At 35.0% G+C, this 19340-nt stretch overlaps 3 protein-coding genes across 4 annotated transcripts in view; all 3 read left to right on the forward strand.

The window, feature by feature from the left end:
* Positions 1 to 3061, forward strand: part of LOC149573251 (uncharacterized) — an 85052-nt gene extending 81991 nt beyond the window's left edge. For both annotated transcript variants that reach the window (XR_016360075.1, XR_016360076.1), the window contains 2 exons: positions 2415 to 2523; positions 2626 to 3061. The gene's annotated coding sequence lies outside the window, so the exon portion shown is untranslated. The remainder of the gene's footprint in view (positions 1 to 2414; positions 2524 to 2625) is intronic.
* Positions 3062 to 7164: 4103 nt separating this feature from the next.
* Positions 7165 to 8528, forward strand: LOC149573252 (uncharacterized). The gene is made up of 4 exons (XM_089812123.1): positions 7165 to 7281; positions 7387 to 7472; positions 7766 to 7976; positions 8079 to 8528. Exons 3-4 carry the CDS (start codon positions 7773 to 7775, stop codon positions 8475 to 8477), a joined length of 603 nt encoding a protein of 200 aa, XP_089668249.1. The 5' UTR covers positions 7165 to 7281; positions 7387 to 7472; positions 7766 to 7772; the 3' UTR covers positions 8478 to 8528.
* Positions 8529 to 12950: 4422 nt separating this feature from the next.
* On the forward strand, positions 12951 to 18116 carry LOC149573253 (uncharacterized). The gene is made up of 12 exons (XM_089812124.1): positions 12951 to 14027; positions 14143 to 14379; positions 14485 to 14542; positions 14717 to 14836; positions 14975 to 15091; positions 15186 to 15255; positions 15408 to 15680; positions 15764 to 15860; positions 17318 to 17452; positions 17574 to 17655; positions 17731 to 17805; positions 17903 to 18116. The coding sequence occupies exons 2-12, from the start codon at positions 14356 to 14358 to the stop codon at positions 18046 to 18048; spliced, it is 1197 nt and encodes a 398-aa protein (XP_089668250.1). The 5' UTR covers positions 12951 to 14027; positions 14143 to 14355; the 3' UTR covers positions 18049 to 18116.
* Positions 18117 to 19340: the final 1224 nt, after the last annotated feature.

Consider the following 19340-nt stretch of genomic DNA (forward strand, 5'->3'; position numbering starts at 1 on the left):
TAACTATTACAAGGCTATAAACCAACTTCTTTACAGTTTCTGTTATAAGTAGAGCATCTAACTGCTGCAGGTGATCAATATCATCTAGAACGATTAGGAAACTTAGCCTATTGCTCCTGTCTAGGAAATTCACTATATGAGTTTTTCCTTCCTTTGTAGATTGAAAATGGAATGGATCTGTCTGGAATAGATCTTTGATGAATTTCATTTGTAAAGAAGAAAAACTTATATTTCCCTAGGCTTCCCTCACATCAAACAGAAAACATGCTCGCTCATATTGGGAGCATTTTCGGTTAAACAACTCTTTGGCCAGAGTTGTTTTGCCAACCCCACCCATTCCAAAAATGTCGACAATCTGAACCTTCTCTTTGTTGCCTTCATTCATCTGGCACAACCTCTAAAAATATTCCACAAGTTGATCAAGGCACACCCTTTCAAAATCTTTCACAAGCATGTGAAGTCCCACTAGGTATTTGGCGACATGCAAAGATATTTTTGTTTCAACTTCTCTTTGGACAGCTGACACTATTTTTTGGCTGTCACTAATACTTTATGAAAGAAAATATCTTGATAAGAATTTTTTTTGGCTTGCTAAAATATAGTATTTTTTTATATGAAAAAATGTCCAATAACCAAGCATAATGGAAACACAGAGATTTGTGGATGGAAAGTATATTCAGTCACCATGATATTATTCTATCTGCAGTATATCTACAGTAATAATCTAGATTTATTGAAGGAACAATTCAGGGTATCATTAAATCACAACAGTAAGGAAGTATCTATATTGGGTGTGGTCTAAGATGAATCTTTATTGGAAAGTATTGCCTTTGATAGAGTCAAAGTGTCTAATCAAATATTATGATAATATCTACAATGAAAATCAGACAAGCATTTTACATTTAAACCATAACCATATTAATGCAAACAACTACAGTTCATATGTTTCAACATATTCAACCTGGTAAATAAGGGAAATAAATAACAACAGTTTCACCAAAATCTCAATGCACCAAATATTGGAGATAAATAGACACGACTTTGAGTAGCCAAAAATGGAAACTGAGTTGTTATGTTGTCAGATGGAGCAATGAGGTTCCAAGTTGAAGGCAGGCATGAAGGTGCTTCCATGAAAATTAGGCATCCATATGGCTTACCCCTACAAACTGAGCTTGCCACATTGTTCACATGTACAAATCCACTGATCACATGTATTTCCATTCTTATTATTTTTAAGCTTGGTCATGCTACCCTCCAGTAAACACAAACCTCCATACCTATTTTTGAGCAAATTTCTTTTACTAAGCATCTCTATTTTATTCATAAATAAATGAATGTTGTAATTTGGTATACTAGTTAATAAGAGGAAATAGTTAGTTCAATTCAATCGCCCATTAAATTTGAAACTAAAGGCATAATTATTTAAATCTAGATTGACTTTTACAAAATAAAACTAAAACTAAAATAAACAAGATTTGAACTATAATAATATACTAATTTGTGACATTCTAGAGTTACTCCCACACATGACATGTAAGCTTTGTGATGAACGACTATACTAGAGCTAAAAAAAACATGGGTCATCCACTGCTCTCGTCCAAATCCATTGGTACCACTGCACACTCTTGATTCACTCTCTAGAAGAAATTGATATTAATAAAACTTTTTGCAAATAATTCCAATCCATAACTTGCAAACGGATAGAATATAAATTCACATAATCATAATATAGCTTAATGGGTCAAGACTACTATCTCCAACATAAGCAACAACAACAAAATGCATGATTGCATCAAATGCATTATTTTAAAATATGTTATCAACTTGACTTTTCTATTAAAGGCTCTCATGCTGAATTGTAACAAATGGTGAGCTCAATAAACAATAATCTCTTAAATTCAAATGAATTAACATCATTTCTCAATTTAAATACAACCATTTTCTCACCCAAGTCAACATTTATGAAATGCAGCTAGTTAGAGTTCAAAAATCATTGTCATAACACACGTACAACTCCTATATTTCCCAAGATAAATTGTCCTACAATTTAGTAAATATTAAATTAACTCCTCCACCATCCTTGACTTCATTGAAAGGTAGAAGAGGATTTCTTACATAAATTTCAAATTACGTAGGGGAACATAATTCAGTTTAGGAACTTCAAATTACCAAAAAAAATTGTTGCTTGGCTTGTTTGACGAGGGGCACTAACTATAGTATTTCTTCGTATCATCATGCTTAAAGTAGACATGTACATTGTTTGCCATTTGAGGCTATATCTAAATTATGGGAGGCAAAATATTAGTATTTGAATGGGGAGATTAGAAAGCTGACCCAAATTTGTCAATCTATTTGTAATTTATCTTAATTTTTCGATTGTGTTCAAGAATTATTTTGTTTTCTTGCAATTTCAGGTATGGATTTTACGATGAATGTCTGAGATAATATGGAAATGCAAATGTATGGAAGTATTTTACAGATCTCTTTGATTACTTGCCACTGACAACCCTCATTGAAAGCCAGGTAAAGAAAAAGATATTATACACTATTTTGTTGGTACCCTGTGCAGCACAACAAACTTGTTCTTACTATAAGAAAATTTTCTTTTCTTTTGTTTCATTGCAGATCTTCTGCTTGCATAGAGGTCTCTCCCCATCATTGGACACACTTGATAACATACGAGCTTTGGATCGCATACATGAAGTGCGTCCATATACATAAGTATAATGTTCTGTACTGCATAGATTTGAAAAGAAGATCACAACCATAACATTTAGTTCTATGCATGATAGTGTCTTAGATCTGGTTCTATGTAGTGTTCTCTATTAGAAGAATTTTTTGTCCTGGTTACTAAATAGTTTCAATTTGAAAGTATTTTGGTTGTACTGGCTATGTAGTGCCTTGCCAAGGAACCCTTGGAACTAAGCGTAAAACATGCAGGGGATTTTGTTAAAGCAATTGCATCATTACACACTTAAATTAGGACAACAATGCTAACAACATGAACAAAAATGAACAAAAAATCACTATCACTTTGTGCTTGTGCACAAACAGTTGTAAACACCAGCGTCTACATGTGAAAATCTGCGATCTCACTTGTTGCCTATTAGAAGAGCCTCCTATACATTCACCATACCCTTGATGGTATGTTAAATTTTGTGCAATGATGATGAATTCACTGGAAAAAAGAAACTGAAACAGTGGCCTAGAGATGATATGTAAATCTTTGGGTCATGCAATAATAAATGTGGCATGGATGTGCATCAATTTTTCTTCGACTTCATGCCAACCACATAAAGGACAATTTTCTTGGAGCCTTCAAATTGAATCTAGTAGTTGTAGGGTCAAATCAAACTATCAATGAAGCTCTAAGTTGTTTAAGAGGATAGGTGGGACCTGTGGTGAAAAATGTCACAATTCTGGGTACATTGGTGCATTTGGGAACTTTCTGCATGCTGAAATGAAGACTTGAGGGATTTTGGAGTGCATTCAGACCTTTGTGGGTGAACATAATACAAACATCAACACCAATCAATATAATCAAATGAAACTCAGATGCAATCGATGAATAATGCAAATGCTGAAGTTCTAAACCATCCAAATAGCCCTAATAATTGTTGGACCTAATTTATTGCCAACCACTATAGTGTTCAACATTTAAGGTTTGATTCTTCACAAATGGCCATTCACATCAATGCATTTAAAATATATCATGCCTCCAAGAGTCTACCTTCGATAAAATGTGACTGAAATGTTTCTCCAAATAATAGTATCTCCAATGTTGTCAGATGTTGAATATAATTTTAGGCTACTAAAGTTATCAACTTGCATAAATGCCGAACATTGGAAGTATGAGGACAATATAACAGATCACACCTTAATTCCTTGCCCCATGCAGAAAAATCTAATAATGGACCCTTCTACTGTCTCTTGTCTCTTGTATTCTGAGTTCCATGGAAAATCAGTTTCATACATATCATTGAAGGAAAAGAGCTTCTAGAAGTCTTTTCACTGCCTACTCTAAGGAGCATGCTCAACACGTTGAACAGTCTCAAACTCTAAGAAGTCAACATCCCCTTTACCATTGTTAACATTTATGCCACCAACTATGAAAAGAACATTGTTGGAATCTCTTCAAGTATGCTAAAACCGTCACATGCCTAAATAGTTCTAAAATTTTTTGGGAAAAAGGAAGTTGTCAAGTGAAGAATCTAAATGGTGAATCAGTGGCTGATATTATGGATTCATCTAAACATGGTTAAATCCCTCCTATCAAAGGAAAATATTCTTGGACCAGTAAAGATCTGGCAAGCAATTCATTGCCAAAAGACTTGACAGATTTGTGCTTGCTGAAAATCTCACCTTCTTCCCAAACTTGTTCTCTAAAAAAAAATACACGGCTCACTATTGTTGAAGATGTGAACAAGCTTCGATGATGATGAAAGAACAATATTGAGGAGACCGTAGAGCATGGATTGGAGAAAATATAATACAAGGATACAAATAAGAGATTAAGTCAGAAATAAACGATGGACCCCAAAATTGGGTTCATTACAATTGCTAAAGCAATTGCATCATTAAAGCAATTGCATCATTACACACTTAAATTAGGACAACAATGCTAACAACATGAACAAAAATGAACAAAAAATCACTATCACTTTGTGCTTGTGCATTACAACCAAGGACCCCTAAACTGTTCCCACATTCCATTGTTTTGCCTGACACAAATGGCATGTTCTCAGACCAGTAGGGATGAAGGTGCCAATTACCAGTTGGAGGCACTGATTAATGTATGTGTTGAAATATTGGTGGAGACATTAATATTGTTGAAATATTGAATTATTATGCGTACTATCCTCACAAGTCACCCACAGCCTAGAGAAACTGCCCACGGCATGCTCGTAGATTCAATCGTACAACTACCCTCACAAGTCATCATAGCCTTGTGAAAGTCGGCATACTTTTGAGATGGAAATAGAGACCCACTTCTTTTTCTGTTGCCCCTCCTAACATGAGATCAAAGGGAGATTTCATTGTCTTTTTAGACACCGTACATCCCTGCCGACCTTCTTTAGATACATCGATCAACATTGTCTAGCATTTTACCTCTGAGAGACTACTCATCTTCGTGATCACATCTTACAGTTGCTCTAAATTTTGGTACATTTAGAGTCCCTTTTACCATGCCAAGGGGAGAATCTTCATGTGTGACTATGTAAATCCTCATTTTTTCGCCATTCTAAATCCTAAAAACCAATTTGATTCATGCACTCAATGATCAATTTTTAGATCTTACCCACTACTTAAGTTCAAACAATATACTGATTAAGAGAATGTTAGAGATTCATGATTAAATATTGCTATTACTGTCAAAAGTGTGAGCCAGATCACAAGTGTCAGCATCAATGTCAAAATGAGGACTAGAAGAGATGCAATTCCTATATTACAACTAAGCATAATTAACGATGGAGGATTCATGTTAAGTTTTTCAAGGGGTGGTCTATTGAAACATATGTACCAGCATAGTATGGCAACATATTATGCAATTCTTCATATAGATCAAATTCACCAGAGGAACTATTAACACACAGTCAGATATTGGAAAGAGAGAAACTTAAGGAAGAAGATTGTGAACTTCCATTTTGGTATGGAAAAACTGGCAGCATGAAATTACATGCTCAGCATCTCTTACACTACAATCAGCGAATATGGGAGTTCATTTTGTCATTTGACTTTAATTCAATCAATTCTAAAATTTTAAGTGGACTTTTCCACAAATACACAAAAATATGAATCTCTACCTGCAACAAATATTGACAAGACCAAAACAAGTATAAGATATCCATAACGATTGCTCAAATACGTAGATGGACATGAAGTGGTGAGCAAAAGGCAGTAGTTCTCACATCATCATTAGAAATAACTGCACTTGGAGAGTATGATAGAAAAGACTTTAAACACTCTAGTTTTTAGAGATTAAAATATATACATGTCGTGTGTAGATGTACATACCTTTATGCAATGATTGGAGAAGGAATAGTGACTATCAAACATAGTGGGATAAATTTGAAGATTATTATGAGAACCCCTGAATTACTACAGCAGAAATACCCATGTATCTGATTGAATACGCACAGGGACATAGTTGTTATTGATTAGTGCTAATGATTAGAATATTGCTCTTCAGAAATATTGTATTAATCTATGCATCACTTCATATTGATAATAGAAGGTCATCGTGTATAATGAATGTATATATAAACTTTGAGGAAGAATCTGTTGGAAGGCTACAATATAATAACATGACTCCATTGGCCAACATGCCAAGAGGGTGGATCTCAATAAGATCTCACATTACCAAGAAATATCCCAATATATTAATATACCAAATCACAATATCCACAACATCGCATAGATCCTCTTTTACAAGCAAAGGCAATGTGCAACAAGCATTACATTATTAACAGAAAATTGTCTTTGACATTAGTGCTTGGACCCCTTAGACAAGACAATAAATTGATGATCATTATATGGTGAATATCCTTCAAATAAAAGCTATGAACGTATCCAAGGATAGTGAATCGCCTTGCAAACACTCTAAATACCTTTAACAAAAAGGTGAAATTATCTCTCTTTCTGCCTCTCATCATATGAGTCATGCTCTCTAATATTTATCATAGTTTTGATCTTCTTCTTCACTGAAATTAATTGCGATCATGCTATTTTAATGTCATTAAATCTACTCATATCATTGTTGATAGCTCTTCTGTAACCTCTGATGATGATGCTCCTCTAGAGAATGGTAAATGTACATCTTGTCATGTCCTATCATCTCTGAGTTTCTATAACAGTCCATCTCACTGTCTCGTTGTCACTGTTATGGTTTCCATTTGATGACATATCTGTTTTGTTATTTTCAACATTTACCATTGTTCTTGATTTGTGCTCACTGAACATACATATAAAAGTGTGTAAAAGTCTTAGATGATACTCATCAATGGCAAGTTAAAGCAATGTAAAGTTCTTCTTTTCCTGCAACACATATAACAACAATTTTAAGTGCTTGCAAGGTATATACTTATGAATAAATATTACATCCTGATTTAAATGTATGAAAATAATTTTCATTCCTTTTAAGCTTCATTCATCTCGAGGTGCAATTCACAAACTCAAGAACAGTGGCTTTTGTTCTTCAAGATACCTTTATGGGAAGAGTATGTGAATGCCCCCTTGTGTTTGGAGTCCAGTTTAGAGGAGATGGCTATTTACACTGCTAAGGTTTGTTGAATCTAATTCTGAATAACATTGCTTGCTATTGTTGAATCTAATCTAATGCATATTTTAACTAGACTTGTAGCTTATATGTTTTGAAATTGTTGTTAGGCCTTGTAGTTTGTATAATTTGATTGCTGGAGAGCTTCTACAGCTAACCAAGAAGGCCGTTGCACGAGTTATAGACGTGCGCTCGGGTATGAAAATTGTATATTTTTTATTCTAATGTATATTTTAACTAGACTTTTAGCTTATATGTTTTGAAATTGCTTTTAGTGGCTTAATGTTGTAAGGTCTCTTGAAATAAGACCTTCAGGCAGTTGGTCAAAGTTTTACAAATAATCTTAGGAATAAAGTCAAAGAAAGTTTTTTTAAAATATTAAAGTATTTAGCTAGGTCTAAGAAGATTTGTATACTTTTGACAGTTTTTCTTAGTTTGTGAAAGTTGTAGACTGAAGTTTTCATAGTCCAATTTTTGCTTCCTGCAAAGAACGATCATGTCAGATAATATAAGTGAAGAACAAAACAGGGAGACAATCGCTAGATTGTGGTCTAACTTGAAAAGAAAAGGTGATGGAAAATGTTATTGTCCTTGCAATATTTGTAAGGGCTTAAACCGTAGAAGACTGCTAATCAAAACAGTTAAGAGACATTGTAGGGAGAATGGTCACATTGAAGGGGGGCATGACTATCATCCACTGGTAAGTCATTCATTATATCATTTTAATAATTTATATACATATGAAATCACTTGATGATGAGTTGATGATCATGGTTTATTTATGTTAATCAATTTTATATAGGTTGATCTTCCTCGGGAAGTACATGATATGAACCACAACAATCCGAAGAATATGGTTTTCGAAGTGGAGGAACATGGAGGTGCAAATATCCAAGGTGAAGATAATGATCCCATGGAAGATGACGATCATGAACCAGAAAACACAATTGAAGAGGATGGTATAAATACATTGATCCATGACACATCTAGTCCAAGCGTATCTGATCATGATGATGATGATAGCCTCGATGTACCTCTACTTCAGAAGGCATACGAGCCCCTATACAAAGACTCCCAAACAACTCTTCTCTCTGCTGTATTGTTGTTGTTGAACTTGAAGGTTATGAATGGTTTATCCAACATAACAATGCCACGTATGTTAAGGTATGTCATATATGTCTTTATAGTTAACAAAGGGTGAATAATGTACCACTAATATTTTTTATATTAACAACTTATATTTTTTGCTGTAGATTGATAGGTGAGTTTCCGTTACCATCACCAAATATTCTACCTTGCTCATATCAAGAATTAACTGCTATTATGAAAGATATTGGAATGGAGTATGAAGCAATACATGCTTGTCCCAATGATCATATTATATATTATAAAGAACATGAATTTGCAACACAATGCCCTGTATGTCATACGAGTAGATATCGAATAGATCGACTAACAAAAAAGGTGCCTCAAAAGGTTCTTCGTTACATCCCCATTATTCCACAGATGTGACAATTATTCAGGTGTAGTAGCTTGGCTCAATTTATGGATTATCATGCACACAATAGAAGTCGAGATGACATTATTCGAATCCCTACGAATGGTTCAACATTTATGCACATAGAGAAAAAGTGGCAACACTTCAAAGAAGAACCTCATAATCTCAGGCTTTCTTTGGCAGCGGACGGTGTCAATCCATTTGGAGAGATGAGATCTGTTTACTCGGTGTGGCCTATTTTTGTTATCAACAATAACATTCCTCCGTGGATGTCAATAAAGAGGGAGCACATTATGTTGGCAATGATTGTTCCAGGTATCTTATCATTTGATAGTTATTAATTTACATGTACTTACAAATCTTGCAGTAAAACAGTCACAATAATCATGTAATGTTACTATTCATTCAAGTAGGTAAAATATCAAGTAAAAGATATCAATGTATATATTGAGCCTCTTATTGACGAGTTGGTGGAGTTATGGAACAGTGTCACTATGTATGACGTGTCTAGACCAATAGGACAAAGACAATTTCAATTCCATGCAATACTTGCATGAACAATACATGATGCCCCAGGGCTAACACATTTTTGTGGTATGTTATAGTGAATTCAAGTTGCACACAATAATTTTAATTATAAAAATCAGCATATTTAATAATCCAATTATATCATTATCTTGTAGGTCTTCAAACAAAGGGAAAATTTGCATGTCTAGTTTGTGGTCCAACAATGAAATCTCATCATTCAAAAAGTTTAGGAAAGCAGGTGTTTGATGAGTGGAGACACTTCCTCCACAGGAATCATAAGTATCGAAGTACAGAAAAAACATCTTTTCAATGGGAAAGAAGAGACTACATTAAAGCCACGAAGAATGACACCTCACCTATGGAAGTTGGAATATAATAGAATTAATCGTCGAGGTAATGCCATTCCACCTAATGGTTTATGTTTGTAATTTATATATTTCTATTGTGATTTTTGTTTACTAATTGTGTAATTGATGATCGTGAAGGTCGTCAAGGCAATACTGACAACCTTCGAAAGGGACTAAAAAGCTATCCTAGACAATTTAGTAGGTTGCCCTACTACGAGCACTTACAAATTGTGCATTTGTTTTATACTATGCATATTGGAAAGAATATAATAGAGACATTGTGGAAAATATTGGATGGAAGGCGTGACAAAGAAAAAATTGTCAAAATTTGTAATGACATACATGAATCCAATCATGCATTGAAGAATTTCATTCACTCAAATAGCAACAGAGATCAGATTAATATAAGTGCCCTTCCATGGTTATTAATGGAGCAGCAAAGTGATGCCATAAAAGAAGTCATACGAAAAATTTGATTTCCCACAGGATTTGCTATGAACATAAACAATCTCATATCAAAAAAAAGTGAATTTGGGCCAGGGCTCAAAATGCATGATTGGCATACTTTTGTCAAGGTAAGTTATGTTCTTCTGTATTTACAATATATTCATAAACTACGTGTACTGTTCGTTATGTTATGTTAGAAAACAATGAAATGATTGGTTTATAATTACTGCAGTACGTGCTTCCTCTGTCTCTCCCAGAGCACTTCAACAATAACATCAAACAAGTGATATACGATCTTGGAAAATATATGAGGTAAGCAGTAATATCTGTTCAATTTGTTGTATATATTTATTATATTCGTGATTTGTTTTTCTTGCTATGTAATCTATTTTATATTATTTTGTAAAGTCTCATATCTATATATTTTTTGTGACTTGAATCTCTTAATGTAGGTGGTTGTCATCTAAAGAAATCCATAAAGAAGATATAAACTATTGGAAGAGAAGAATTCTTCATTTACTGTGTGAAATGCACAAGTGTCTACCTCCAACTTTTTTCAATGCACAGGAACACTACCTCATACACCTAGTTGAGGAGATTGAATTGTGTGGACCTGTACACACTAGGCCAATGTGGATGGTTGAGAGGCATTTGAAATCTTTGAAGGCTTTGGTTCAACAAAGAGCACATCCTGAGGGTTCTATGGTAGAGGGATATATGGTATACCAAACTATGGTGTACATTACTAAATATCTTCCTAAGTTTGCATCAAATATCCATGTAGATTGCATTTGGAATCTCGAGCCTTTTAAAAAATTAGAAGGGGAGTACTTGATGGGGAAAGGTACATTAAGGAAAGTGAGAGGTAATAAATTATAAGATGTTATTGTAATAAATTATTTCTTAATCTTCAAAATAAATCGGTTGTAAGTTGTTTATTTATTTTTTGTATAAGTGCTCGAGAGTGGGATGCACTACATTTGTATATTGCAAACAATCTTGATTGGATGATGGTATGGATTGAATGATGTCAACATTCTGGTCGCACATTAACATGGGAAGGTGTGTCTTCATTTGTTAAAGAAGCTCATCACAATGGAGATTCCAATGTTGCGCAAAGGGAAATAGATTTAGCACGTGGTTCAAGAGATTTCTAGGTACATACAAATTTATTAATCACCCATATGTTTATCAACTCACGATACAATAATTTTGACATGTTTCACATATTATTGCAGGTTAAACACCACAAGGATATGTTCTGTAATGGTCAGAAATTTCACGTCAAAGTGTTGGATGACACGAAGAAAACTTGTGATTCAGGAATAACTGCAGTCTTTCAGGTGACTAATATTTCATCTAGAAACGACTTACATCCTCAAGAGTCTAAAAATCGATACTATGGCATTTTGGATGAGATACTTGAGTGTGACTTTAGTTCCTTCAAATTAGTACTCTTCGTTGTCAAATGGTACAAGCTACGACTTAATCCAAATGATCTTGATAGAACTGTTATTGAACATGATAATGGATTTACAACGGTTAATACAAGGTCGTTTGAGCCAGTTGGGGATGAGCCTTATGTTCTTCCAAGCCAATGTGAGCAGGTATTTTACTTAGAGGTTCCACATAAACCGGGTTGGTCATTTTTTGTCAGACATGAACCGAGAGGAAGGCCAATAAAGTATAATGCGATGGAAGAAGAAGATACCGAAGAAGTAGAAGATGATGTAGATGGTGATCATGATCGACAGTTATTGGATGATGTTCCTGACACAAATTTTCATGAAGAAGAAGAAGATGATGACGATGATGCTGCTACTGATGATGATGATGAAGATGATGTTGATGTTGATGATGATGTTGATGATGACGACGACAACGACGACGATAACGATGACGAAGATGACAGAGAGGATGATGATGATGACGACGATGATGATGATGATGAGGACGATGATGATGACGATGATGATGATGATGACGACGAGGATGATGATGATGGAATTTAGAGGTATGCTATCAATCCTTAATCTATTTAATATTCATTTCTTGATAGAAATATATTTGTCTTATATATATGGTTACATAGTTTATTCATTATCTATTTAAAAGCTACAAGTTTCAACTACAAATAGAATACTGCTAATCTAAATTAACTATTAATCTAAATTAATTAAATAAAACTATTTAAAACACATATTGATGCGTGAATGTATTGAGCCTTATTTTCTTTCAGGTCAAAAGCATTTGTAAGTGTTTAGTTTAGAAAAGGGAATATAAGTGCTTACCTTATTTGTTGGTTAATAATTCTGCCTCTGTAGGTGATGCAGAGACCCTAGGTGGACTTGCAATCATTCATAACAAGAGGGACTTCCATAGTGTTCTCACAACACCAACCAAGCATCTTCATAAGATCCCTCTCCTTGATCCAAGCCAACTCCATAACCTATCAGAGTGCACACCAAATCCTTATGCCACCTTAGTTCTACATCGTTGGAATAATCCCATGAATGTCCCTCAATCCATCCAATGGGTTCATCCAAGCAATCTAATCAAACAAACTATCAAATGCTCACAATGCCTCAATAGGTGCCAAATTTGACTTCACCTTAACTAGGTGTTTCCTCCACCTCCACACACATCAAACAACTTCAAATAGCATGTCCCCAAGGTGACTAAGCCCTCAACTCATCAGCTGATACAAAAAACCAGTTTTAGCCCTTCACTAGGCCTACTTCCCTAGTAGGCTTATAATGTGAGCCTAATTTAAGTGTTTTATTGTGTACCTTTTAATGTTTTTAATTTTTATGTGATGCTAATGATGGATGTGATTATGATTATGATGTGATTATGCTCATGATAATTGAATTACATTTGCAGGAAACTGAACCCCTTTCAGGAGCATCCCACACAGTCTCATGGATCGATAGGTATAAGTCAATACTCCTTGGAGACAGTCTTTTTAATACACTTATCAATAGTAAGATTTATTTCTTCTAATATCTCTCCCATTTGCAGGTACCAGCGAATAGGTATTTGTCATAAGTGTCTTCCTCGAGTGAGGGAAATATAGGAATAGAAGAGGAAAGTGAGACATGCAGTTTATCTAGAATAGGGAGATTAACTAGAGGTCAAAGGACTAGAAGGAAATTCAATAAACGCATGAAATTTTTCCTTGCTCAAGGGGGGTCATGTTCTTATGATGATGAGACAAAAGGCGACATCGAGGTGCCCTTGAGGTACCAACATCTACATAAACATTGGGTACCCAAGGAACTTCCTCCAATAAAGACTGATTTTTGTGTTAACGAGAGGATATATCACATAGCACCATCATCACTACATGGTTTGGGCCTATTTTCTATGGACGGCATAAAGGTGTCTTACAAAAAAGTTTCTGAATTGATGGAGTATGTTGGACCATGTTACGATTACAAAAGTTGGATGCATATTGTTCAATATAAAAAAAGTATGCGTAGGTATTCCCTCTCGGCAAATTATATACAACAACAAGACAATAATAAAAGTAAAAGTGTGGCTATATACATTGATGGAAGGCCAAAAGCAACAGAAAATATTGTGGGTTTTATAAATAGTACACGACCTGGGTCAACTATAAAGCAACCCAATTGCATATTTGAGGCGCGCGAGGGAAATCATGTATTGATCTGTGTGATAAAATCAATACGTGTAGGGGAAGAGCTTCTTATTGATTACAATTTGAACCACATAGATACAAACGAGGCTACTATCATGGGGGTGGTACATACTATTAAACCAACTTCTAATCAATGACTCCAACATACCATTTAGTCAATAAATTTTTGGCTAACATTTTTATACTTGATCTTTGACATAGGGGAAAAATATGGAGCAACCGCCCGGAGGGGATGCTGGCGATGTTCTCGGCTCATCTACACACAAGCAAGTAAAACTCATTGTAATTGTGCAAACTAGATAGAAGCAAAATGTTATTTTTTTAATGTTGTTTTCTTCATTGTTTGGGAGTAATTTTGATAATACTAATACTATTGTTGTTACAGAGGGCCAGTGGTCGGAGGGAGGGAAAGGAACCTGCAGTCCCTGATCAGCAGCCCCCGCCCCCTGAGGAGGACCCTTTTTATATTTATTTAGCAGACACCGATGACTCGATCGGTTCAACTAAAAAGTTGCTAAAGAAAATTGGCAAAGAAATTTTACGTTTGGCAACCATAAAGCCTACTACTTAGGAAATAAGAGAAAGGGGATCTGAATTGATGCACACCTCTGAAACCTTAAAAGTAAGTATTAATGAATTTTTTTAATTATAACAAGAGTTCAATAATGGTTTTTATGTTATGCTCTTTTATGGCATTAATTAAAATATGGATGCGTTGTCTTTACAGAGTTTTTTGCATGATTTCGAGCCTCGTTCCCATGATGAGGGTGCTGCAGGTGGTTCAGGTAGATTGCATGTTCCATTCTCCACTTCTGTTTTCCATTGAATATATATAGGAATGATCATAATCATTGACAATACATGCTCGAACAATCCTTTTTTTTAATGCTCTAACAATCTTGTCCATGCTAGTCCACGCGTTCTATATTTATGCATGCTCTAACAATTTTATTCTTCAGCTTCACATCAATTGAACCCTATGATGACAACACCTCCATCCAGGACAACCACACATCTCTTTTCGACTGTTGAGTCAACAACACGCAGCTTACAGGCATCGACTGTTGCACCATCTGCTGGTACACAAATCCCTCTTTTTCTCTCTTATGACAACAACAAACAAATTTTTTTTTTACAACTTTTTAGCATCAATTATCATTTGTTCTTTTATACTTCATGACAAAGACTTATGAAACTTATGAAACTTTTTGCAATAGGAGCTGCAACATCATTTCTTGGATGTTCCTATGTTCATAGTACGGGAACGGTGAAGGATGCCATATTGATCATCAGCGACGATGAAGGCATTCCATTAAAAGTAGCCAAAGTTCCAGGTACTTTAAAGTTATTATTATTCTATAGTGATATAATAGTAATTTAGTTTTTGATCACTCTTCATCGACTAATGATCCCATGATTTTTTTGTAGGGAATGATGTTTTTTGGAGAAAACTTGGTGATGAGTGTTTGCGAATATTCAGGCCCACCCTGCGTACCTGGTGGAACATCATATCCTAACTAAAACCCTAAACCACTATTTTGATTTCATATCATTGCTATAATAGTTTTCCTTTTCATCCATTTCTTGAACTATATTAAAGTTAGCTTCTCTTCATTTATGAGTCTAACATGTTTTTTTTTTACTTAAAAGGTGGAATAACCAACGCAAACCGTTGAAGGATGATCTTATAGAGAGCATGACCCAACTCTTTGGACCTCGTGCATTTGAGAGAAACAAGCTACTCGAAAAGGTTGGTTTATGTTTGAAGTATATTAGGGACCAGTACAGAAAAAATTTACGGGATAACCCCAAGTACGAGCATTCGCCCTATGTTCCTGAGGCTAAGTGGCAGGCTCTGATTTTGGATGAAAAGTATAAAGCTGACAAGAAAAATAATATTACACCAGTTGAGAGTACAACAAGGTATGTGATACTGTTGAGAATCTAATTATGTACTAATTAATCTCTATATTTATACTATCTAACATATTTCAAACTTTTCATAGATTGCTTGACACATCAAAGGCAACAAAGGCAAGACTAGAAAAGCACGGGACACACAAGCTCGGCTCTGGTGGTTTTTTGAAACTTCAAGCAAGAGTTGTAAGTATTAGTAAATGAAAAATTGTATCAAATTTTTTATATAATGTGATGGGAAATGCTAGGATACACTAGCTTGTCTATGCTCCTGATCCTCAACTTGGATCTCAGTGTTCCTCCACACCAATATATGATGCAGAGTAACACGCTTTGGAAGCACTGGCGTAAGATAAAACTCCTAGGCTTAGTTTTCCACTTCCACCAAGAGATTTCTCTTATCTCTTAGTATCCTATGCTTCTATAGGATCTCCTAATAGGATTAGATCATTAACTAAATCCTATTCACTCTTTACTACAAGAGTCACACCTTGAAAACTCCACCTTGGATGATCCACACCTTAATTTTGGTTCTCTTTCTCACTTTCACTTAGATGGATCTAAGTGCCAAATCCACTAAAACATCACAAGTTTCAAACTTCATTGTGGGGACCTTCTTCACATTGAATTCATTCAGATTCCATCCCATTTTACTGATTTGGGAAGGTTCTTGGCTCTTAGGTTTATCATATTCAAGATTTCATCCAAACCCTTAACACATAAAATGAAAAAGTCTTCAAAATGACTATAGAACATGTCTCAACCACTATATCAACACGTTTTAGGCTTCAAGTATGACTGTTCCTTCAAAATCCAAAATATCACTTCAAAAATAGAGTTTTTCAGCCACTTCATTAACCCAAACTTTTTACAATATGCAACCAATGCTTGGAGATTCAAGACATCACTCCATTAGGTGTCTTCTCCACCATTCTAGGGCCTATTTGGTCGAAAATAACCTCCCACAATCAAGGAATCCAAGGCTATCCATGTTGCATGGAATATTTGCAATAAGGGCAAAATGTTGTTATGACAACATTCTTACAACACTTGGCAACTTTGATAGATGCCTTAATCCTATATTATAGGCTTCTTATCCTCACATATTTTGAGGATCCAAGATCATTCATGATCATCATATTAATTTAATAACCATTAACCATTCTTAGGCCTAAGAACTAATCTGCTGTTACAACATCTGCTCCTTTAATTCATGGACCCCACTCATCACATAAGGCTGCATACTAGTTACTTCTCCCTTGTACCATTCAAGGCCTCATACACCCAACCTTGACACCAAGTGTTTTGGACAACTCTAACCCTCTAACATAAATGGAAACCAAAACAAACATCAACACAACCCAAAACAAATCAGGTCTAAGGCAAACTTGCTGTTACCAGTGACAGGGCAGATTGCAGCACTTGACCTTTATTCTACACGCCCAACCAAGAGTGAAATTGGATCCTCTAGGACTCCCAAAGACCAAAGACAGTTTAGAACAACTCCAACATGACCAAAATAAGGTGTAACAAGGGTTGGAAACCCTGCTAACTATTTACCATTTCCTTTTGATATTTTAAGTACCCTCCATTGGTTGATGAAACAATGCAAGTAAAATTCACCATACCACACAAAAATGCAGGGCTCAGAGTTCAAGAGATGCCTCATAGAAGAGGATAAGAGAATTGGCTTCCAACAAGGCTATAGAGCCGTGGCTGAACGGCTACTAGCTGAAATCAGTGTGGAAGGTTCTAATAATGATGCATCTGAGCCACAGGTAAATAAGCTAAATGAAATTTATTTCAAATTGAATACTTTACCAATTAGTCTCTTTGATGTTAAGTTCCAATATAAAGTGAGTATATCTGTTTTAAGCAAGCAATGATAACAATGCGTAGGATGTTAGAATGCAACCTGACAATCCTTCTACACAATCTGTGGATGCCAAAGGTTCGCATGATGTGCATCCCAGTGGTGGAGGTATACATTTGCTATTAAATTTTTTATATGTAATTGCAATTGGTGTTTGGATTAACGTAACATTTTGTATAGCAGCTGTAGAGGATCAAGGGGTCGATGTTCATGATCGTGTTGACGTTGAGTCCAAACAAAATGATGTGGGCAGATCAGGTAAAGAGTGCCATAGTTATGTTATTTAAAATAATTAAATACTTGTAACAATTATAATAAATTATTTTAAATTTATTTCTTTTATTTGTTATTGCAGAGGACCCCCCTTTGCAACAACATAGGAATTTGAGATCATCAAGAACAGAGAACAGAATAACTGATGAGGGGGGAATTGATGATGACACTGATGCTCCTCTTAGAGCTTACATAGAAAAAAGAAATAGAAAGAAAAAAAAGAAATGATTGTCATCTACATACCTTAATTGATAATGACTGAATTTTATGTCTCAATGAATTTAATTATGTGCTAATGAATGTTCATGAATTATGTGTTAATGCAGAATATTGATGAATGTTGCATGGTAACGAATCTAATGTGTTAATGAATGTTATCATGTGATATTGATTGAATGTTACATTTTATTAATGGTTGAAAGAATGAATGAATGTTAGATGTTAACAGGGAATGTAGAGTGATGTTAGGGGGAGGGGGGTGGGGCCAAATGAGCTTCCACCTTCACATGGTTGGCCCTGTTTAGTAGAGAATATTAAATTATTCTCGAAACAAAGTGAAGCTCAATAAGATACTAAACATTTCTCTATTTTGTCCTATGTTTAGACTGTTGTCCTATGCATCTAAGGCTTCATGCTTTGACAAGCTAGACAAAGCTTACATCTAATTGAGTATAAAGATGCCTTGAACAAATAATATACCAATTTTCAATGGAACCAAAGAAATATTAGCCAGGCCGTGTTTTCATAAATAAGAATCTTTCTTGGCACTCAAGCCTATAGAAGAGAAGGCAATACAATTTTCTACCATGCTCTTGATGTTGAAGTCACACCTCCTTCTGAGCAATACAATAAGAACTTCAGGAATAAAAAATTAGATGATGAATCAGATGTGAAGGCTCCTAATCAGCCTAAAGTCACATCTCCTAAGTTAGGAAAAGAATCAGGTAATGAGTTAGGAAGAACGAATCTTTGTTTTCATTGCAAAGAAAATTGGAAACCAGACATAGGTCTCTTGGTAAGGGTAAGGCATACCTTATTGAGGTGAATTCTGATGTGGGCAGCAATGAGGATAAATGGGTGGTTTTATTGGCTTCATTGTCATGGAAAACCTTTGGTCATTGAGTTTCTCCTAGATTCCAAGTGAATTTAGACATTCCTATTATTTGATGGTAAATATATGCAGACATAGCAGATAATAAGTCAAGTTAGTTCAATTCATATGTATCTACAAATGACCTTTTTGATGAAATGATTGCTTCTCTAAATGTCTCTTCACTTGTTGAGAAGTGGTGGCGAGCCCATGATTTGTGAGAGGATTAGACAAAAGGAATTTTTGTGCCAATTTGGAGAACTTCTTGGAAGCTGTCAAGGATGAATGATATCTTAAAGATGTCTATGATGATTGCTACATTCAATGGTGGAACTGCAATAAGAACATTACTAGCTGACCTGTGTGTGAAGTTGGGCACATTTGAGTTAGAGCAGTTGGTAGTTCTGAAATGTTCGAACTGCTTGTTCCC

Source organism: Cupressus sempervirens, chromosome 2, assembly GCF_028749045.1.
Source record: "Cupressus sempervirens isolate cs-2001-9-10 chromosome 2, ASM2874904v1, whole genome shotgun sequence".
In the NCBI taxonomy this organism is placed as follows: domain Eukaryota; kingdom Viridiplantae; phylum Streptophyta; class Pinopsida; order Cupressales; family Cupressaceae; genus Cupressus; species Cupressus sempervirens.

Bases quoted from the DNA above. Each gene is read 5' to 3' on its own strand.
- LOC149573252 (XM_089812123.1), top strand. From the start codon at position 7,773: ATGTCAGATAATATAAGTGAAGAACAAAACAGGGAGACAATCGCTAGA. The intron at 7,977-8,078 runs GTAAGTCATTCA...AATTTTATATAG, and splicing joins GGCATGACTATCATCCACTG to GTTGATCTTCCTCGGGAAGT.
- LOC149573253 (XM_089812124.1), top strand. From the start codon at position 14,356: ATGCACACCTCTGAAACCTTAAAA. The intron at 17,656-17,730 runs GTATACATTTGC...TTTGTATAGCAG, and splicing joins TGTGCATCCCAGTGGTGGAG to CTGTAGAGGATCAAGGGGTC. The intron at 17,806-17,902 runs GTAAAGAGTGCC...TTGTTATTGCAG, and splicing joins AAATGATGTGGGCAGATCAG to AGGACCCCCCTTTGCAACAA.